Source organism: Ceratotherium simum, chromosome 28, assembly GCF_057802395.1.
Source record: "Ceratotherium simum simum isolate JZ-2026a chromosome 28, ASM5780239v1, whole genome shotgun sequence".
NCBI classification, from domain to species: Eukaryota; Metazoa; Chordata; class Mammalia; order Perissodactyla; family Rhinocerotidae; genus Ceratotherium; species Ceratotherium simum.
Genome location: NC_141927.1, coordinates 25,312,312 through 25,335,962, shown reverse-complemented (window position 1 = coordinate 25,335,962; position 23,651 = coordinate 25,312,312). Strand labels below are relative to the sequence as shown.

General features: G+C 42.3%; 1 protein-coding gene across 3 annotated transcripts in view; it reads right to left on the bottom strand.

Moving 5' to 3' along the window:
• Nucleotides 1-23,651, bottom strand: part of LOC101398187 (rho GTPase-activating protein 7) — a 168,325-nt gene that overhangs the window by 31,812 nt on the left and 112,862 nt on the right. Inside the window, exon 1 of one of the 3 annotated variants that reach the window (XM_004428802.3) lies at nucleotides 12,602-12,978. The exons of 1 other annotated variant lie outside the window; for it this stretch is intronic. In XM_004428802.3, the coding sequence (XP_004428859.2) occupies nucleotides 12,602-12,890 (289 nt within the window). In that variant the 5' untranslated portion in view covers nucleotides 12,891-12,978. One more of the 3 variants, XM_087418458.1, reaches the window with a different exon arrangement.

Here is a 23,651-nt window from a genome sequence, read left to right as displayed (position 1 = left end):
CTAAGTTACAGTTTTGATCTTGTCTCTCCGTCACAAGCTTCACTGGAGCTCCACTATTTAGAAAAATCAAGTCTAAACACCTCCACGTGGTTTTCAAGGCTCTCCACGTGGCATCCAACCTAATTTTTCCTGTACTCCCTCGATGTTCCAGCCAAAGTAAACTTGGCACTCATCTCCCCACACATTGCCATGACTTCCCTGGCCTGAAATGCTCTCCCATCCTCTCAATGTCAAGTTTCGCTCATCCTTCAAGGCCTGGCTCTATGCTGCCTCCTCTGTGCGGTCTTCCAGATGCCTCCCAACAAATCTCTCAATGGCTAACTTTTATTGGGTGCTTAATATGTGCAAAGCCCGAAGTCTAAGCACTTAATGCATATGATTTCATTTACTCCTCATATTGATCCTAAAACGTGGATTACTAATATCATCCCCAAGATATACAGATGAAGAAATAAGCAGGGAAATAACCACTTTTCACTAAAAATGAGCGTTCTTCACATTCAAATGGCATAGTGGGAGAGGGAACTAAGACTTACAGAAATGAGCAAGACAAGTTCTTCCCTTAAAAAAATAGATAACAATGGGGGCCGGCCTGGTGGCGTAGCGGTTAAGTGCGCACGCTCTGCTTCGGGGCCCCGGGGTTTGCAGGTTTGGATCCTGGGCGTGGACCTATGCACCGTTTGTCAAGCCAGGCTGTGGCGGCGTCCCATAAAAAGTAGAGGAAGATGGGAACGGATGTTAGCCCAGGGCCAATCTTCCTCAGCAAAAAGAGGCGGATTGGCAAGGGATGTTAGTTCAGGGCTAATCTTCCTCACACACACACATATTAGATAACAATGAACAACGTTTAAAATATTAAAGAAAACCATGTGCATGTTGCATTACTTCAGTCACTTTAACTCGTCTACGCCCATTTTTGGGGGGCCTCTAACCAGCTCTAAGGGTATGACTTTTCCTTCAGTGTGTGTCAGTGGTGGCGTGAAAACTGTGAGGACGATTTTTAAAAAACATGCCCCACTGGGCAAAAATGCCATCAGAAACTAAAAATACAATAGAGATATAACGAAACTGTTATACCTGGGTTTTCTGAGCAAACAACAGACAAATATGTCAAGGAGGAAACAGGAAATTTTTATTGGAAACAGCTTTAGTGGTTAGTCGCATTAGATGAATGGGGTCCAGGAGACCCTTTTGTGTGTGGCTGGGAACCATTAGGCCATATTTGCACATTTCCTGGCATGAGGGGATGACCCCATCTTCCCCTTACCCCTCAACAATAAGGTAAACAGAAATTCCCCAACCCTGTCATCATTCTGTTGAACCTGCTGATCTTAGCCAGTTGAGCAACAGTAACTGGTGGAGGCAGGATGTCATCACTTCCATCTTCTGTTCCTCCACCTTCACAGTGGGAACTCTCAGGCTCCTTTATCAACATGCTGCCACAATCAGGATTCAAGGCAAATGCTACACGGAATTTCTCTCCTAAATCAAATTCTAAGGAATTGGAGGAATGTCAGAAAATTCAAGCACTTTCCAGATTCCTTGGATTCCCCCAAATCTGACAGACTTGTGAGCAAAGATCCATGGCAACACTGATGCTTTTATGGCCACAGAGAAGCACATTAGCTGTGTAAAGGCAGGCGTGCTTTCTGATCCAAACCCAGATTCATTCCCGTCCCTGCTCACACAGATTCCTTCCAATGGAAGGAAGACTCTGCTTCTCGACTCTCCTGCCTCCGTCAAGGCGGCCAATTTTACAGGACTGTCATGCAGCTGGGCACCTACAGCCCATCTTTACCTGGCGAGTGGGTTTCACAGGGCGGGGCCCTTGGAGCAGCAACCCATGGCCTCCAACACTTGGAGCAAGGGGAGGAGATCTCAGCAGCTCTCAGCCCTGGATGCAGGTAGCATCACTTTGGGGAGCTTTCTAAAACCACCCGCCACCCCCAGGTATTCTGATTTTCTCAGTCTAAGCACAGCCCAGATAGCATATTTTTTAAAAAGCTCCCTGAGTAAATTTAAGAGCAGCCAGGATTGAGAACCACTGAGCCAGATCACGTGTCTTCTGTTTCTTCGTATTCCTGTGCCCCGGACTCTTTCTCTGCTGGGTTATGCTAACGGCCTCCTGACTGAACTCTCTGATAAGCCTTGCTCCTCCCTGCCCCCAACAAATCTCTCCTAGTCCAAAGGGTCCCTGAGCCCCTAGGTTCGTTTTTATGAAACACATAATTCACTATGTCTCTCCCCTGCTTATAATTCTTCAGTGACTCTCCACTGCCTTTCAGATATAATCCAAACTCCCCAGCAGACCCACAACCCTCTCAATTTGGCCTCTGACTATCCATTTGGCTCCTGGAGGGCCTCCAGATGCAAGCTCTGCTCCAGTCTCAATGAACTCCTTGGGTTTCCCGGGTTGCACCAGGCTCTCTCACACCCCGAACTCTTAATCTGTTCTCTCCCCTGCCTCACACAAATTCCCCCTTCTCCACCCCACCAACTTCTCACCCCACCTTCCCCAGGCTGGGTGACGTGCACCTGACATGCACCTACCATGAGCTCCTTAATTCATCTGTATATCCTGAAAGACGACTTTTTCCACATTGGAAGCACACATATATGTGTTTGCAGGAAGAGCAAGAATCCATGAATATTTTCCTTTCTTCAAAAACAGACTAAGAACTGTGACTTGAATCTCTTTCTCTTTGCAATTCATAAAAATAAATGGTAAACATACACAACTTCCAAAGACTGGTTATCAGGAGTTAACTATGTAAAATGAATTCCTAGATGGGCTAAGTCAGACAGCAGAATGTATATATTAATATTTATTAAATTCTGATGTTATCTAATCACAGCAAAGATTCTGACTAGCAACCAGCAGCCTTCCTATCCTCAAGTGCCTAAAAAATTCTAAACATCTGCTGTGCATATTCTGAAAGAAACCAGTTAGGAAGCTTCTGGAAGACAGGTCAATACTAATTCAGTTTCTAAGGCCATTTGGCCTAACAGTAGCTGACCCAAATCCACTTTTAGGTATATTTAGTAGAGACATACATTTAAGTGAAGCCAATCATCCTTCATTTTCCCCTTCAGTCAATATTTATTTATTGACTATCTACTCAGTGTGCTGCCAGCTATCCTCAGGGACGATCAAAGACACACGTTCCAGCCCCGAAGCAGGAAGCCGAATGGAAAGATAATTCACAGCTGAGTACGTGGTGTCGGATGATCCTCTACTTAGGAATGAATTGGTCTCCTAAGGGCTATTCTACGGTCCACACCTTTGCTAAGTCTCAGGTGACCCTGTACAGGCAGCACCAACGCGTCGCCATTTCATAGGCGAAAGCCAAAGTCCTAACAAGGCCTACACGCCCTAGCTCCTTACCACACCCCGCCTGTCACCCCATCTCCCTCTGGCTACCTGACCCAGCTGCACTGGCCTCATCATCCTTCCCTATCCCCTTCTCCTGCTTTATTTTTTCCTTTTTCTAAAACATTTATTATGTTTACTTTCTGTCTCTCCCCTCCGTAAGCTCAAAAAGGGCCAGTTTCTCTGTCTATTTACTCCTAAGCACCTACAACAGGGTGGGGCACATAGAAGTTGCTCAATAAATAAATAAACAAACAATGTTTGTTCCAGTGAAGTGGTCTTAATTTTTCTGACCAGGATCCGCAATATTTTACATTGTAACCTGGTACACACATGTAGGTATGCATGTATATATAGGCATACATTCATGTCTACAAACACACGTGTATGCATAATCATACGTAAAACTGAAAGAAGTTTCACCAAACAACACATAATAAGTGATGCATTTTTCTATTCTATTTTTAAAATGCTATTTGTTACCTACCAAAGCAAGTTTGAATGCATTACTCTCATGCCTAGCTTTTGTTTAAAAAGAAAGAAGTTAACTAAGAACTTCTGTATAGTTCAGAAGAGAAGGTGACGTGACATAGGCAAGACGTGTATGAATTCAGAGGTGGGAGAGGGCAGAGAGGGAGGCAGCTGCTTGGGCACTCATGTTACGCTCAGCCTTTATCTAAGGAGGGGTTATGACCTCATATGTAAGACTGGATGGCGGGGGAGGAGATGCGGAGTAAAGGAGACAGAACAAGCTAAGTGGAGAGCTGGAGAAGCACAGGTGTTTATGAAGGAATGGTAAGCAGTCCAGATTCACTGTAACATGGGACAGAGGAAGGGGAGGCAGGAAGTGGAGCATCCCGTTAGCCTGGTTACCCAATGAACAACCAACGTTATTTCCTCGGATATGAAATGGTTTTGCATCTGAGTGTCCCAAACTCCCTCTAATCATCTATCCCAGAAAGGAGGCAAGATGTTACCTATAACAGCTAAGAAAAACATGTCCAGAAAAGAATCCTTGGCTTAGTTAAGCAGCCTTAAGAAAACCATCTCTCTGGATCTGTATCCTCATCTGTAAATCCTGGGATTGCCATAGGCTTTGTAAATTCTCTAAATTTCTGTCTCGGAGATCTCCTTTATGCCCAATTCCCTTTCTAAGAACAGGTTCCATTTCTACTGTTAATTTTCCAGATTTATCATAATTACATGGAGATATTCTTCCTCCCTCAATAAATTGGATCAATAGTAAGTGCTTTGAGTTCCCCAATTTTGTAAATTTACTGAAGTTTATTGCTAACATATTTAATTTGCTTTTTTTTTAAAGATTTTATTTATTTTATTTTTTCCCCCCAAAGCCCCAGTAGATAGTTGTATGTCATAGCTGCACATCCTTCTAGTTGCCGTATGTGGGACTCGGCCTCAGGATGGACGGAGAAGTGGTGCCTCGATGCGCACCCGGGATCCGAACCCGGGCCACCAGCATCGCAGCGCGCGCACTTAACCACCAAGCCACAGGGCCGGCCCTAATTTGCTTTTTAATGGATCGATTTGTTGATCTGCCCCATGAAGCCTATGTTCATATTAGAGAGCACACAAAACCCTAAATGCTTTGCCTTATGTGTGTCTTTAGTCCTCAAACTAAAATTATTCTTTATAGGAAGGAAACGCTTCAGCTCATAGAAAATTCTGAGTTTTACTTTCCTTATTGATCTTTTATGCTCGTGGTTCAGTGACAGCAGCACCCTGACTTCTGCAGAATCAGTGACCTGAATGCTGAAATGCATCTCGGTAGCTTTTCATCTTTTCTCTTTACAAACAAGGAAGCTGGTTCAGAATTTAGGTAACTTGCTTAGGGTTCCAGACCATGCTGTTCCCATTCCCAGGGAAGAGCACTTTCTTCATACTTTGGTAGTGCCTACAAAGATGACCCTCATTTTAAATCACCCGACTGTTTTTCAGTATGAGTAAGAACTGGAAGTTTGGGCGAGTGTTCTTTCTAAGTTTTTTTTTTTTTTTTTCCCTCCTGCTTGAGGTTTGGAGGCTGATATGTTGCTTTCCTAGAAAGCACATTCCTAGAAATAATATAAAGGAGGGGAAAAAAGGACCCATTTTTCCCAGTGATGTGATGACAACTTAATAAATGGCTTTGCCTTGAAAGAAGGAAAGCTTGGGAGACACACCCTGCCAGCCTATACCTGGGATTATGCACATGAAGTGACATTCCAGCAGTGCAGAAACTGAATCAATTGAAATCCCCTTTGGGGATCATTTAGTGCAAGCACTTGCAAAAAACTGTTTTTAACACACAAACCAAAAAAAAGGCAATGAAAAATATGTGCTCTTCCCTCGCAAAGGCAAACAGCTCTGTAATGCTTTGAGCCCATGCGTGACGTGGTTCTATCAGGCACTCCAGACTTGAGCTGATCCAGTTATTTCCAGGAACAGAAAATATCACCCAACTAATCAAAAATTTGGCACTTACTACCCAGCACAACGAAGTCGAACTCAAATGAAAATAAACTATCATGGAAATGGATACCGCATCATCACATCTTTCGATTTCATTTCAATCTGGGGCGGGATAAAAAACCTCTGGTTTACAAACACACACACACCACACACACACATTTCTAGTATTCTATATCAAATATTTATGCATTTCAAACCATGCATTGCTAAGAAACACGATTTGAAATAGCTCTTAAAATACTGAGCCCTTCAAAGATGATAATTGCATAGATTAAGAAAATTTCAAGAAAGGAAACCATCTAAATAACATACTTTTAAGGGCCCTTATTTTTCTGAGCCTCACTTTTTCGTAAAGTGAAGCAGATGTTTTAAGATTACATAATCCATTTCCTTTTTTAACTTATTATTCAAGGCAAAAATACCTGGTTACAAACCTCAAGTAACATCCACCCCCAACTCTATCCTTAAAGGCTGGCAGGCACATCAATTCTTTCTTTTACATATGTTAGCAAAGTTTACTCTACGCTCATCTGTGGCTTTTGCCCTAAATTCTGCAGTGCTATAGCTCAGGAAATATAAAATACTGGGCAAATCGTAGTGCTACAAAAACCTTAAATTAGAAACAAAGGGAATAGTGAGGGATTCTAAAGAAATTGTTCGCCCATACTTTAGTCCATTCTGACAAAGAGAAAAAAGAAAATCAAGAATCAAAATGAAACATCAAGTTGCCTTATCAAGACCAATGAAAATAAAAACATGGCAGACACTGGTTAATATAAGCCACCTCTAGCCATTCCTATGTCTAACCTCAAGCAGGAAACACGATTCAATTTGACTTTCTCAGTTTTGTGCCAAAAAGTATAAGAAAAAATAAGCATTACTGTCTTCTATGGAAGCTAAAAAATTATTTTCATCAAAATTGCTTGTGACGCCCGGCCCCTCAAACACACACACTCAAATGGTCAAAATCTGATTCAAGTTCATCTATTTAGTTTAGGAACGTTTCTGGTTTTATAACTGATACATTTTTCCTACAAGCACGTTAAGATCCTCATTTTGTTGCAATCCCCATTTTGTTTACACATGTGGGCAGGAAGGAGTCTGAAGTTCCATTCAACTCACATATGACCTTGGACTACTCGCTGAACTTCCAGGCATCTCAGCTGCCCCTCAGTGGGAAGAGGCAATGTTTTTCCAGGCCGCCTTTGCAAAGTTCTGGAATTTCCCACAAAATCACTTTTACAAACGCAGGAGCACTACACAAGATCCCTTTTTTGTGCTATGCAGTTCGAAAAAGAGTCATGTGGAGATTGTTCCTTATGAGATTATGGTTTCTCCAGACTCAGGAGGTGAGGATGATTTCAAAACTTTGGCCTCTTCTATCTACTTTGTCACCTGAGTGTGACAAGTGGCACGGCAGGGCTGTAGTGCAGCTCAGTGCAGGGGCCACAGGCCATTTCACCTCCAACGTCCCTTCCTCTATGGCTTCCTACATGCTGCAGCCTGGGAAATGCTACAACCTCAGGGTGTGGAAAACTTGCGTCCCTCAGACATCCTCTAGAGACTCCTGCCAGAAGGAAGGCGCCTTTCTGACAAGCTTCAGGAAGCGGCCTCCAGTCCTCTCCGCAGGACACTCAAAGGTGGGGCAGGGAAGAGAACAAAATGTGGATGGGAGGTGTCACAGGCATCTGAGGACTCCAGCCTCACTGACCTCAGCCTTCAGTTAGCTTTTGAATGTTCTCCCTGGGGCGGGAGGGAGTAAGACATGAAAAGGTTCCAAGGAGCAGTATGTGTGAATGGAAAAGGAGTATACTTTCCACTATGAAACTCAGCCTAGTAGCAGAATAAAGAACAGGGATGAACAATTCAGAGAAATGGATTCCCACTGTGTTTTGGCTGGACTTTTTCCAAAGGTATGATATTTTACCTTTTGGTGCCCAAGAACATTATTTCCTGATAGGCATTTTCAAGAGGCCATTCAAATGTTTTCAGTGACATCCGGGAGTAAATTTTCCCTTAGAAATATTATTTTAAAATACTTTCACTGAAGAAAGCATTATTCAGTACAGTTAATACAGGCTAGAAAATGGTATCCCAGACCCCTTCCCCAAATGTTAATGGCAGAGGCTCAAGTCTCCATTCAGTAGGCCCCAGAGCAGGGACACAGAAACCACTCATTTGTCAATCTTGGACCCTAACGTTATAGCTCCCTACCTAGGAGCATAAGCCCCCGAGGAAACTGCAAAGTAACTGAAAGGCTCGATATGGCCCCCAAATACTGTTTCCTAAATCGAATCAACTCCTGCCAAATATAGCTCGATAAGTTGGATTCTACAGCCACATTCGTTGAAATCCTGGCTCTGCCATGTACAGTGATCCTAGGTAAGGTGTTCAATTCCCCCAAGCCTCAGATTCCTCATCTATAAAATGGGAAGAATTATATCCACTTTGTGGCATTGCCATGAAGATCAAATGTGACAATTAAAGCAAACTATGTGATGAATTTCAGCTTCTATAATATTATTACTATCCTGTTGCTTGTGAGAGATTATAAAAATATACAGGGTAAATATGCAAGGCTTTCTTCCTGTCCACCATTAATTATGATGGAAAGGAGGGAAGAGCTAGTGAGAAAAATGTTAAGACAGAGTAGACCTAATTAAAGAACCCTCAGCAGGACTACTCCCTGCTCCTTATCACTGATCATGATAATCCTTAACAATAACACAGGGTCTCACAAGGAAAAGTGCAGACAGACAGCAAGAGCCTTCCTCAGCTGGGAATCTTCCTCCTTTTAGATTAATTAGATTTCTGACTAATTGGAGGCTGAAAGAAAACACCACTGATTGCACTCATACCAGCCACCCATTCCTATAAAACTTATTTTAACCCTACAGCACTGTCTTTCTTAAAAGAGGAACGACCCTCAAGTCCCCGAATGCCTCCATCAGCAATGGCCACCGAGTCAGGTATAGACAATTGTGAAAGTCCGCACCAGAAAAGCCTTTTACTCCTAATTTCACAGCCATGGAAAAGAGGAACCTTTTCCACCTTTTTAGGACACAGTGTTTGGATATTTACGCTTTATGGTTGGGCATTAGTTCACCGTGACCACCATAGCCAGGAAAATTTTTTGTCTTGAATGCTGTAGCATCACAACTCCAAAGTGAGTATCTTAGGGTAAATCGTGCTAAAATGAGCATTCAGAGAAACTCAGAGGAATGACTAATTTTAGAAATTAAATTCTCTCTTCTCCACTGGATCCTAACTCATATAATTCTTATCACTGGACTCTGCAAACATTAAAAATGAAAATCTCCTTTTTTCCCCAGGTCTGCTTTATAATTTCAAGAACCGGCTTAGCATGATGTGAGCCTCCACGCCAGTGACACCATGGGCCGGGTTTTGCTACAATCCTCTAAAGCACCGAGAATTCGGTCTTTAGCGATTTGGCAATATCCAGAGAGGAAGGGGAAACATCTGAAGTTATTTTTATTTTTGCAAGTCTTCTGGCTGCACAGGGTGAATGCTAGGGTGGGTCAAGTATTGTCTGGAGCCCTTCAGGGTCTTTTTTTTTTTTTTCATGGCCTCATTTCCGTCTTCCTGTTGCTAGGAAGGAGAGTTAAGCATGAGAAACTCGTGTTTACAATACTGGACCATCCTGTCCAGCACAAGGCCCTCTTCAAAAAAATTACAACTCACTTCACCCACTGTACTTGGGAGGTCTCCATTCTTCTGGACCAAATCACCCTTCCCCGAATATTTTCAAATTGCATATTTACCTGCCTAAGTCATAGAAATACCACTCTCATTTGAACATTGCATCATGGCTTAAAATCTCCATGGGGACACCAAGGGAAACTCAAGTACTTATTTTTGTATTTGTAACCACCTCTTGGAATCCCAAGCCTCTGATTGGAAGGCATCTGATTGGGGCCTCCTATTTCCCCTTTAAGCCCCATACTCGTTCTACAAATAAGAGTTTAAGTACTATATACATTTTTTCTCACTTCACAGTAATAACCTGTTTAATCATAACATGTCTATTAATCAGGGATATTATCCAGAACCACCCAAACTACCCTTTTTCATGTTAAAACGCCCTTAAACTTTGCTTGATCTTTGCTCTTTGAATTACAGTGTAAAACAACAACAAAATAATAAACAAACAAAAAAAGGCATTAGCTTAAAGGGCAACTGGCCTCTCACCTTCCCTCTAAAACTATAGGAAAATCCTTAATTGGTCCAGTGTATTAAAACATCACTGCCTTCAATTAGCCATAATGAATTGCTTAGCTATTCAACTTTTTCACTCTTGGAAGGAGTAAGTGGTGTTTCTCATAAGATCTACGATTTAAAAGTTAAGACACACGGAAGTCACCAAAACCACTTTTCTTACCCACTCTAGGGAAAGATTTAAGTTGGAAGCTACATATTCTGAATCTGTGGAGTCAGGAAACCAAGTCAGTGCCCCTTCATGAACTTCCAGCCAGTTCACTGCAAGGTATCACTCAGCTTGAATTAAAATAAAATCCATTTTTGTCAAAAGCAAACTTTTAAAAACAGCTGGGAGAGAAAGTCAGTCTGCTGTGCTTCATTTTAAACTCTGAACAGTAGTGCTAATGAAAAAAATATGCACCCAGGCTTGGGCCACACCGTAAATCAGACACGCCACAATAAAAGTAAATACGCACAATCGCCAACATTTTCTCAGAAAACGTCTCGAAATAACTTCTGAACGCACATCTGCTAACTATTTGACACTCATTCCCCAGGACTTCGGTTCTTCTCCTCGGTGGGCTGTTGACTTACAGGGCACCCCTCTGACCATCTGCTGCAGTGTGCAAGCCAAGATGGCACTGGGTGCCTCCATTAATTCCACACTTATGGTCTGCAAATTATCTCTGCGGAGGACCAGCCTGCAGTCCAGATGGATGCTGAATTAGTCAACCTCTTGGAGCTGCTGATAGATTTACATTCAGAATTCTGCTGGGCTATTATTTTCCCTCATCCCTTCAGCAAACGGAGTTCTGAAAAAAATGTAATTTGAGACAGTATTCTGCTTTCTCTAGAGCTGTGATTTTTTTCTCTCCAAATGCGTCATATATGCCACCCTCATGAATCTTTCTGTAGCGGTTGGCTGTGCCTAGGCTGCATTTCTCACCTCACCAACAGTGGCTGAAACAGCCTCTGAATCCTGAGAACGCACCCATTTGCTAACCACGTTGGGTGTAAAAAGACTCATTCAAAGCTAGCGTGGGGCAAGGTTTTCTTCTCCACAGTGGAGATTAATGACTATATGCAGGAGTTTCGTTCTACACTAATTAGCATAAATCGGGTATTTGTTAAACATCAGTACCAGACACTGTGCTAAGCACTCGTATTAGCTCCTTTGATCCTCACAACCTCCTCGCGCGGTAAATAGTAGTTATTATCCCCATGCTGCAGATGAAGGAGGTACAGAGAGGTCGTGTCACTGCCCAGATTGGCCCAGCTAGCAGGCTGCAGACCCAGGATTCCGACGCCGCCGGCCTCACCCCTGGTCCACTCTAAGCCCCCTCGCAATAGGGGCTGTGCCCTGGAAAGACGCGCGGAGCCTCCGTAAATTACACGTGGCAGGGTCCGCTTGCTGCGGCCAGGGGTGTAACTCCTTCCGAAGGATCAAAGGCTCGCCCTGTGACGTTGGAGGTGGGGATAGGGGCACAGAGTGGGGCAGAGTTCCAAAAGGCCGTCGCCTCACTACGAAAAAAGTCGGGTCGGGGGCATGCTTCCTTCCTTCCGCCGAGCCAGGGACTCGCTCCGCGCGGGCGCCTCCTCTCGAGCCAAGGGCGTGGGCATATCCACCGGGCATTTTAGGAAACCCGACTCAACTCCCCAGCACGTGAAGGAACACTGCAGCCTTTCTACCAGGGGCCCCTCATATGCAAGCCATGGGCTTGCTAAATAGCCTCAATACTCTCCAGGGGCCGGCAGCCACCAAACCAAGACTTTCCTGGCTAGGTCTGAGTTATTTTCCAGTGTTTAAAACACTTGAACAAAAACGGTTTGAAATTAAAGCAATTTTTTGGTGAATTTACCTTCAGTAGTTTAAAAAAAAAAATTTCCAAGGGCCACGACGGTCTTAACGTCCCTAAATAATAAACTCTCAGGGAATCAAAGCTCATTTTGGACATGTACGGAGAAGGACAGCAAGTACCCAGAGCGGAACGGTGTCCGAAGGAAAGATAGTAAAAAGGCGGTCGCGCCGCGCCCCTGTAAACCAGAGGCTATCGCCTGGGATTCAGAATAAGAATAGCAGGGCCGCCAGCGCAGCTGGGCTGGAAGACCCCTGGCCCTGCGCCCCCAGCTCGCCCTTGTGCCCGCTGCCCGGCCCTGCGCCCCGCGCCTGGCCCTGCGCCCCCAGCCCGATCGGGAAATTAACGTGGGCTTCAACTTCATCAGTCGCGATCGCTCCCCAGCCCTCAGCCCTACCAGGAGTCCACCGGGCGCGCCAGCCCGCGGCCCCCAAGCAATGAGTAGCCAGGGATCATTATCCGAGATTAAGACCTCCCTCCCCAAATTATGACCCTTGTTTTCCCCACACTCCACCTCCTCCACTCCAAGAAACTCGGGCGACTCGGTCCCGAGCCTCCTCGGAAAGGGTTTCAAAAGCACAGAAAGTCAGGCATCGACTTGACAAGGCGGGCTGACATTTCCTCCGTGGCGAGTCCCCTCTGCAGCTGGCTCCCGCGGCTGGCCCGACGGCAAGGCACAAGTCTAGCTTACGTGTTAGGATCATGGTGTCCGGCTTCTCTCTGCACATCAAATGCGGCGGGGGGCGGCAGGCGCGCAGTGGGGAAGTCGGGGCAGCCAGAGGCAGCTCGGCTTCTGCGCCCGGACCCACGGCGGCACCCGAGACGCGCGCCCCGGCGGTTCTCAGCGCATCCTGGCTCGCCGCTCCGTCCCTTCGCCAGGGCCCCAGAAAGAACGCAGGGTTTTCCAGAGGTAGAAAAGGGAGAGCGCTCAGGGAGACGGGCAAGAAGCCCGGGAGCAGCTGCTCCTGCTGCGGGGACATTCGGCCATGGCCAGGATAGGAGGGATGCGCCCTCGCACGGGCGGCTGGAGCGCACTGCCTCCCAGGCACCCTGCCGGCCGCGCCCTCCCGCAGCGCCCGCCTCTAACAGGAGGGACGAGGCAAGGCAGCATCGCCTCCTCCCCGCCGCCTGGGTTGCCCGCCACAGCCTCCGGCCGTCCTCAGGCCCCGCCCCGCCCCGTGCCCAGGCCCCGCCCCTCCCCTCCTCCCCGCGGGTAGGCTTCCCCGCCTGCGGCAGCCTCTCGCCGTGCTCTGGCCCCGCCCCTCCAGGCCCCGCCCCTCCAGGCCCCGCCCCCGCCTCCTCCGCCCGGGGCTGGAATGTTTTGCCCTGGCCTCCACGTCTGCAGAGGGAAGCGCCTAAAAGTCTCCAACCTTTGGCCTCGGGGGCAAAGGCAAAGGCTGTGGCCAGCAGGCTCTACTCGCCGGGGAGGTCTCGGCTGCACGCTGGGACACAGTGCACTTTCCCTCTTTTTCTTGGTAGCTTTACACGTGGTTTTTTTTCACCTCTGTGATTCTGCCTCTCATCCTGGTGGGAACCGCGTAAATTCGCGGGAAGAGAGGGGAAGCGGGGAGGTAGGGATGAACAGTCTTTCTTGATCTGTAAAATGGGGGAGAAGAGTACCTGTCCCTTGGACATTCATTATTCATGCTAAAGCCCACAGGGGTACAGAACGAATGTCAGTAATTCACACAGCTGTAGAGAAAGACTGATTTTTACTCAGCAAGTGTTGAGTCTACTGTTTGCACAATCACAGCCAGTTTTTTTCACACCGTGGCCCTTGAGCCACAAACTAATACACCTCCTGGAACTGTGATGGGCCCACTCCAGCCTGCAGATTTAGAATCTCTGATGGCAAGAATCTGCATTTTTACAAGCCCTCAGGTGATTCTGATGCACTGTTTGAGGGCCCCTGAACTAAGGAAGCCTCATTTTTAAACATCACAATTGAATACCCTCTGTAAGATTTTTAAAAATCTAGACTGGGGTTCCATGAAACTTTGCTTTGGGGCTAATTGATGCTTTCTATTTCCTCTGGGCAAAGAAAACTACTAACCTAAACCCGTTCATTCAACAAACACAAGGAGAGCATTTACTGTGTGCCAAACACTGTTCTAGGCCGTGACGATGTGGCAGTGAGCGAAAAAGACAAATGTCCCTTCCTTCCTGGAGTTTCCTTCCTAGTGGAGAGCATGCACGACAAACAAAATAAATAAGTGAAATATATATAGTGTTTTAGATGGAGAGATATATAAAGCAGGGGAAGGGATAGGAGAGCTGGAGGCAGAGTCTGTATTTAAATAAGGTTAAATGCAAATTGGAGAAATTAGTCTCTGGTAATTATAGTCTAAAATGTATTGATTTCATAGCCATGTCTTAGCTTACATACACAAGACTCTTTTTCACCCTAGTTTTTTTTTTTTTTTCCCCAAAAAAAGCTAACTTCACCACTGGCTCCCTAATTTACCCAAACCAGAATTCATCTTGGCAGAGTGGCATCTCAGGAGGGCATGGGCTCCTCTATTCAGACATTTCCAGGGCTTTCTCCTACTTATAACTGCCTGGGACACAAGGGTGAGCAAGGGCAGGCCCGCCTCTGCCTGCTCAGAGTTCACAGTCTCTGGAGAAGCAACAAGGGGCTTATGAAAAAGAGGTGCTGGGAGGGCCAGGAAGAGGGGACCTGACCTTGCCCAAGACGACAAGAAGAGGGAGCTGCCCTCTGAAGTCTGGATGCTAGGGGAACTGTCAGACCGGCCACAACTGTCAGATTGTCAGCAAGGGGGAGTGCGCTTCAAGGGGAGGCTGGAAACGTAAGGGCAAGAACTTTCCATTCCCTGTATGACTGTGTTAAGGACTGTTTTATCCTCAACAGTGATAAAGTGAGAAGCCATTTTAATGGATGAAGGTATCCCATTTTGCATTTTGAAAAGATCACCCAGGCTGCAGTGTGCCCTTCAAACTTAGAAAATAGGAATACACCTCCTAAACATACTAATTTCCCTCATTTATTCAAAATCCAAACCTTAAAAATATAGATATTCTAAGCATCTCCTCCAAAGTGTATCAATTCTCATATAAGTTCTTAATGTTTATTGGTAGCCGGATGAAGTTGTAGTTTAATTTAATTAGGTTTCTAGGAGTCTGTGCAATCCTGATATACCCACCCCACTAAGTATTCATCTTTCCAGAATAAAACATGCTTATCTTTTTGTCTCTTCTTGTTCAAGCCCATTCCTTTCTCTTTGATTGTTGATGTTGTCTTCTCTGGATCTTCTCTAATTTCATTACATCTCTCAGGAGGTTTGTGTTATGTGGCTTGCTTATTATCTAATAATACTAATAACTCTAAAAACATTTTCCTTGGTGATGCATTGGTTTGTATTTGGCCTTCACTGAATCTTATCATCTTCCATTCTTTGGTTTATTGACACAGCCTGTGTCCTGGGCCAGACCTCAATTTTTATAGTTTTAATTCTTACTCCTGTTAGAAATGGACATGCTACATTTTGAAGGCTGCTACACTTGTAGAATTGTGGTTGAAAGGAAGACTTTTGGAGCAGGCCACTTCCTAGCTATATGATGAACACATTATTTAGGCTCTCAAACTTGAGTTTCTTCATCTTCAAAACAGGACGTTGAAATAGTGCATACCTCACGGAGTTTTTAGGGAAGTTAGAATAAGATAATACACATAAGTGCTTAGCACATAAGCCCTCAATAATCTTTGCCATTATTATTATAAGTTACTAAGTAAGCACATCAGACAAAAACATGCAATTTGTAGTTGAATAATTATCCAGGAGAAGATCAAAACAAAACAAGACCTTGACGTGAACCTTTGTGAATCTGAGGAGCCTTGACAAACTGGGGAAGGAAGGAGTGGAAAAGTCACTGAGTGTCAAGGAACAGTGGTCTTCACCAGATGAAAGAGGTCCCCAGGACAGCTCAGAGTCCTTTCTCTCTCTTAACCTCCAACTCGTCACCCAAGGTTTCATTTGTCTGTCCTAGGTAGATGGCACTAGACTGGGCTTGTTAGCTGATCTGCATTAAGTGAGATTTGGGTATTGAAATATTGGACTCTAAGAGGCAGGGATTAATGTAGCCGATTTCCCCACCAGCCGTCTATAAGGTCCTCCAAAAGCCCATCAATACATGAGAATAAAAACCCATCACAAATCACACCCAGTTTTTTTGCTACAGTTGTTAGTTATTTGTTCTCAATGGCACATTAGAAAAAAAGGAAAGACTTGACACAAGGACTTGTGATGTTTACCTCCTGCCACGTTCTTCTTGGTTTGGGCATCTACTTCATGGAAGCTCTTCACAGGGCTGTCACAGTACCCTGTCCATTTGAATGCTTTCACATTCAACTGTAGTTTTACCAAGGAAAGAAAAATAACATAGCTCACTCCTAAACTGCATGACAGAAGGTTGAGTGACTAAGAGGGCAACTCCCTGGTTCCTACTGTTTTAATGATTGACATTAGATATCATTGATATTATCCAGGGACATCATTTTGCATTCTTCTACTGTTCTGTGTTAAAAAAAAATAAGAAGCAAAAGTCAAGTATCTACAGGCACTCAAGCAGGTAATGCTGGTGAGTAAGGCGAGCCACAGTGGGAAGGAGAGAACCGGGGAGCCCAGGACCCCATCAAGAGGGCAGCGCCAGTCAGGCTCACTTGATTATTGGCATGTGTTAACACAGCAACCCCATTGTTCTGGATTTAAAGATTTTTCTTTCTTTCTTTCTTTTTTTTTTTTTTTTTGGTGAGGAAGATTGGCCCTGAGCTGACATCTGTGCCAGTCTCTCTCCATTTTGTATGTGGGATGCCGCCACAGCATGTGTTGATGAGTGGTGTAGGTCTGCGCTCCGGATCCAAACCTGCAAACCCCAGGCCGCCAAAGAGGAGCATGCGAACACTGCACCACCAGACCGGCCCCCTAAAGATTTTTCAAGAGCCCCTAGATTTCTATATTTTTATATTAAATCTCCCAATTTTTTGATGCTAGCAACTAATTAAAAAAATCTAAACCTATTCCAAGTAATTTCAACTTTGGGCTTCATTTAGCCCTGGGGCAACTAGTTTAAACCTCTGCTCTAGTGATACGAGCCAAGCAATTTCTTTGGAAATTTCTCTCTCTCCCACAGGAACTAAAGACTCCCGTGCTTGGAAAATGTCGTAATATAATTAGTGTTCAGTGGAGCATTGTGAAATTAGTGTGGCAAATAATTTTTACTTGTAATGTTCAAAGGAAATAGGACAAATCATAGAAGGATTTGAAAATAATTTTTAAACAGTATATTTAATTAAGAGAAATAATTAAATTTGAAATGTAATGGTTGTCCTTAAAACATTCATTTATGTTTAAACTTCAGTGACCCAAGTCTGGCTTCTTCCTCCGCCATCTTCCCTGGTATTTAGCCTTTTCAGTGTTTAAAACCCAAATTCTGGGGGTATAGGATGGGGAAAGAGGAGAAAAAAGAGAGGGCTTAGGCCTCTTAAATAAATAAATTTACCCCCTTTTAATTTTACCTCGAGTAGCTCTCTTGTTCAGTCAGACCTTTTTTGACTTCATCTTTTGAACAATTTAAGTTTAAAATATGCAGAAGGTTAACTTCATCTATCAGAGATATCTATCAGAGGAGTCCCTTGTTCTTGCATAAATGTGATATAAATCTACTTTTTGGATAATCACTTAAGCCCCAAACATGATCCAGTCTGGCATAGTTCTTTTATCATGCAACAAATATTTATCAGACCCTAGAAAATGCAGTATGCTGGTGAAACAAAAATGAACATGAATAAGTAAGTCCTGGGGAAATAACATACAGCATAGTGACTATAGTTAATAATACTATATTGTATATTTGAAAGTTGCTAAGAGAGTAGATCTTGAAAGATCTCACCATGAAAACACAAATGTGTAAAGATATACGTACCCTGTGTTCATCTCGGCATTATTCACAATAGCCAAGACTTGGAAACAACCTAAGTGCCCATCAAGGGACAAATGGATAAAGAAGATGTGGTATATATGCACAATGGAATACTACTCAGCCATAAGAAACGATGAAATCCAGCCATTTGTGACAACATGGATGGATGTTGAGGGTATTATGGTAAGCAAAATAAGTCAGAGGGAGAAAGTCAAATACCGTATGATTTCAGTCATAGATAGAAGATAAAAACAACAATAACAAACACATAGATACAGGGATTAGATTAGTGGTTACCAGAGGGGATGGGGGGAGGGAGGAGGGCAAAAAGGGTGACTGGGCACATGTGTATGGAGATGGATGATAATTAGTCTTTGAGTGGTTAACATGATGTAGTCTACACAGAAATCAAAATATAATGATATACACCTGAAATTTATATAATGTTATAAACCAATGTTACCTCAATAAAAAAAATTATTTTGAAACAATAAAAAAAAAGTTTTCACCGCAGGAAAAAAAAAAGTGTAACTATGTGTGATGATGGATGTTAACTAGACTTAACTATGGTGATCATTTTGCAATATATACATATATTGAATCATTACATTTTATACCTGAAACTAATATAATGTTATACGTTAATTATATCTCAATAAAAAAATACTTCAGTAAATGACAAAAAAGAAAAAATGAACATGGAGAGAGGGCTTGGAGGAGAAAGCTCTTTTGCTGGAAGAGATCAGTTCTGTAATGGTTCAGTAGAGTGTTTGAACATAATGAATTCTCCATCCTGATTTGATAAATCAATGGGCATGCTTTGCTGAGATAATTACAATATTTACAGTAGAATCTCCTATTAAAGGCTATTTCATTTAACAGCTTGGGTAGCTGAGTAGTTCAAGCCTCACTGCTCAAAATGGCAGAGAAGAAGTGCCCCCAGAAGTGCTGGCACCTAGTCAGTGTTCCTGCCACCCCCAAATTCCATTCGATCTTCACCAATGATGGCTCTAAGTCTTTCATGTGGCCTCTGATGACACAAAAATCAAGCCCGTGAAAAGTAAAAATTGCCATCATTTTTGACTCCATGAAAGAAACTGAGCTACTTTCCCACTGAATTAGCCAATTTTAATGGCATGCTTTGATTCTTTGTCTGTTCTGACATTATTCTCGATTTAATAGTTATTTTTTGAGCTTGTAGCAAATAATTCATTGAAAGCTGAGGATGGACAACGTTATTTTATAAGTACCAATAATATTTAATCTTTTGGTTTCTTATTTAAATTTTATGATTATAATATATTCATTATTAAAACGTTTAGGAAATATAGAAAAGTATAAAGAAAAAAATTAAACCTTCTCATAACTACCATAGACAATTACAGATGTATTACATTTTCATGTCTATCCTCTTAGTTTTTTATGTACAGATATTTTATTGTACAAAATTGGGATCATAGTATATATTGTTTTGTAATAGTTTATTTCACTTAATATACCTGAAGAATATGATGTTTTTACAGTTGCTTCATATTGCCTCTTATGGATATACTATGAATTAGTTACAATGTTGAGCCTTTATTTTTTCACTATTTTTTCTTTACTGAACATTCTTGTATATTTTAAGGAGTAAGAATTATAATTTACTTAGGCAAATTCACTTACTTTGAATTGAGAGATCAAAGGGTATTAGTACATTTAATATATATTTCTAAAGTGTCATCCAGAAAGTTTGTACCTCTTTTCAGCAGTGTTTGAACGTACGCATTTCTCTTCACATTAAGTATTGCCAGCATTATAATTTCCATTTCTATTGCTAATTTAACAAGCAAAAAAAATCTCATTACTGTTTAGGTCTGCATTTGTTTGAATACTAAACTGGCTGATTTTTTTTTACTGTAGTAAAATACACATAACATAAAATTTTCTATTTTAGGGGCCAGCCCCCAGGCATAGTGGTTAAAGTTTGGTGCACTCTGCTTTAGCAGCCCGGATTCCTGGGTTCAGAAGCCAGGTGTGGACCTACACCACTCATCAGCCATGCTGTGTCAGTGACCCACATACAAAATAGAGAAAGACTGGCACAAATGTTAGAACAGGTCTCATCTTCCTCAAGCGAAAAAGGAGGAAGATTGGCAATAGACGTTAGCTCAGGGCAAAATTCCCCAGCAAAAAAAGAAGAAAAAAAATTCTATTTTAACCATTTTTAAAGATACAGTTCAGCGGCATTAAGTACATTTACATTGTTGTGCAACTGTGACCACCATCCATCTCCAGGACTTTTCATCTTCCCCAACTGAAGATCTGTATCTATTTAACAATAATTCCCCATTCTCCTCCCCCCCAGCCCCTTCTAACAACTGTTCTACTTGCTGTGTTTAGGAATTTGACTATTCCAAGTACCTCCTATAAGTGGAATCATACAATATTTGTCCTTTTGTTTCTGGTCCTTTTGTTATACTCATTGAATATTTTCATATTTATTAACCAGTTGTATATTTTAAATTGCCTATTTAATCCTATAGCTCTTTTTTTTTTCCTTTTTGCTGAGGAAGATTTGCCCTGAGCTAACATCTTTGCCAGTCTTCCTCTACTTTGTACATGGGTCACTGCCACAGCACGGCTGACGAGTGGTGTAGGTCCACGCCCAGGATTCAAACCCGCAAACCCAGGCCACTGAACCGGAGCACTCTGCACTTAACCACCATTCCACAGGGTCAACCCCTAGCTCTTTTTCTTTTTGATGAAGCATTTTTGTCTTTTCTTACTGATTTTTTAATATTATTTATATATTAGAGATATTAACCATTTGTCATTTATTATAAAAATATTTTTACTAGTTTGTCATCTACCTTTTAAGCTTCTTTATGATATTTAAAAAATCAACAAGATTCAAACAAAATTCAAAGGTCTTATCTATTTGTTCTTTTCAATTATTAATGAGGAGTTTATTTAAGCAGTTTTCCCAAGACAATTTGAAGCCAGAAGTGTGTCTAAGACACAAAATCAGTTTGCAAAACAAGGTCATTTAATGCGTGGGATTTTTTGCTTTAATTTTAGTTATAGGTTTTATTATTTACTCAAAGAAATATTCTAGCTGTCTTGTTTGATCTTTCTATCTCCCGTAGCATCACGTAGAGACACTTTGCATAGAGCGAGGCCTCCAGAAAGACCTGCTGCAGAAGCCTAGCAGGGGCAGGGTATAAATTGGAGACCCGGGGAGAGTGAGTTTTTGAGAAACTTTCTCCATAAGTGCACTGTATGTGTGTGTGCATCTATATTTACTAACAAATAAATCTTAGAACTAAGTTTTTCTGGAACCAGGGCAATGCCAAGATGGCCATTTTTATACCTTTCACCTTGTGGCCAAAAACCTATTTTTAGCATTGCTTTCTACCACCTTGTATAAAAGAGCCATTTATGTGGTTCCTCCTAAACTCTGACTTTTAAATCAATATCCAGATGCCATTCTAAAGCATCTGCTCCAAGAAAATTCTCTACCATAGTTTTGAAAATCTGAGTGAAATCACTCACGAGTTTGTTTTGACTAAGGAGACGTTTTGTGTTCGTTTGAGTTGTACTGTGTTGCTGTTTCTTCATAGTAGATAGGGTCCTGAATGAAAGATACTATGGCACGGGTTTGGGCAATTGCCTGAAAAAAAATAAACAGTTCTTTTTCTTAGCTGCTAACTACAGCATGTTGGCCGTTACAGAGTTATTTCTGGAAACCCCTACACAGCCCCAGATCATTAGCTTACTTTAACAGTCAACAGGAGAATGGAGCTGTAGCGCATTGTCAAGCTTGGCTTTTCGTGCATAACTAACTTGGTCAATTATCTCTTACGGATTCAGTTAGATTAAGCTGTATTTTGGGGAACTGCAAGGCAACAAATTATACTTTTTAAAAGCAGGCCTGGCAATAAGAATTATGAATTGTGAAAGACTGATGTTTGGAGATTTATCGGGAGAGAACGGACTAGATAGGATCTCTCCTATACAAATATTCTGTTGTTGAACAAACAACTATTTCTGTATGGATTATTGTCATCTTTTTGATGGGCTGACAAAACAAACATATAAAAAGTAAAAAAAAGAATTAAAAAAACCCACTGAATTTTATGACTGAGTTCTCTGGGTTCTCTGAATTAGAAAAATGAATCTGTGAGGGTTCTTAAGTCCATGCATGTGTAGAGGAAAAACATTTGACATAAATCATGTTCCCAACTTGGTCACAGACACTATCAGTGGCCTTGAGTTGCTCATATAATACTATCTTTTGCTCCTTGGTTTATTTTTAAAATTATATACATATAATAAGTATGATATACAATATATTAGACTTTATATATAAGTATATATATTTTATTATATATAAATAAAAATAGATATAATTTACATAGTAAAACAAGGATGCTGGATCATTTAACTAAGGATTTTAAGTTGAAAATACAATATAATTAGAGGGTAAATTTTATTATTACAGGTAAGGAATTCAACTCAGAGAGGTTACATAGTTTGCTTGATTTCATACCGCTAATAACTGAGGGAGCGAGAACTTGAATCTGGGCCTCTCTGCAATGATGATCATGACCAGGGCTTTAAAGCTCAAACTATGTGAGCTTGGAGCACTATGTCAGGTCTCCCCTTTCCTCAAATGTAAAATGAAGGGATTGGCTCAGAGGTTCTCTCAGGTCCCTTTATCTGTCTTTAGATTCTAGTTTGTCCTGATGTACAGCATAACACTGAATTTATATTCACATTCACTTCCATCTATAGGGCTCTAAACACATCCAGCATTCAAAAATGCTACTAATTAAAAAAAAATGGTGGAAAGGAAAAAGCATCCACTCTATAGGCCACCATACCTCACACCAATTCAAAACTGAAAACTCTGGTCCACTGAGCATGCTGCTGCAGATCCCAGGATTGTACATGCTATGGTAGAACTCTTTTCCCTTAAGGGCCAGTTTCTCATGTTTCCTAAACCTGTACCAGAACCACATTTCTCAGAAATCCACAAGCTAAGCTTTTCTCCTTTCTGGATAACCGTCCTTTACTATCACTGAGGCCTCACAAGGCATGTGGTATGGTCCCTATACTTTTGCTCATCAAATTCAGACCATGCAATTTGATTTGGTCGAATTTTGAGGCTCTTCACTCAAATGACCTTCTTACAAATGAATTCTTCCTTTTCTTTTTTTTCCTATGTCACTCCTTTACTTTGCCAATCATATTTTTTTTTTTTTAAAGATTTTATTTATTTATTTTTTCCCCCCAAAGCCCCAGTAGATAGTTGTATGTCATAGCTGCACATCCTTCTAGTTGCTGTATGTGGGATTCGGCCTCAGGATGGACGGAGAAGTGGTGCCTTGGTGCGCGCCCGGGATCCGAACCCCGGGCCACCAGCATCGGAGCGCGTGCACTTAACCACCAAGCCACGGGGCCAGCCCAATGCCAATCATATTTTGATTTTAATCCTCCCACCTGGATTTTAAAAATGGAACGTTTCTATTACTACTTGTGTGATTTTTTTTTCACACTTTGAGTGAGTACTTTTCCACTTTCATACACTTAATCTCTCTTCTAAATTTATTCTTGCTTCCAAGAAACCTATTGTGGTTATTAGAAAAGAATACCCAGCCACTATCCCAAAGTATTACTGATAGAACACTCTGCACCCAAGCCTTTACTCACAGTGACACAAACACTTTTTAAAACACTACCAACCTAATAAAAAGATGACAGTATATGTTCTGGTGTTTTGTTTTCCTGCACTATAACCTTCTACATTTGAGTCATTATGT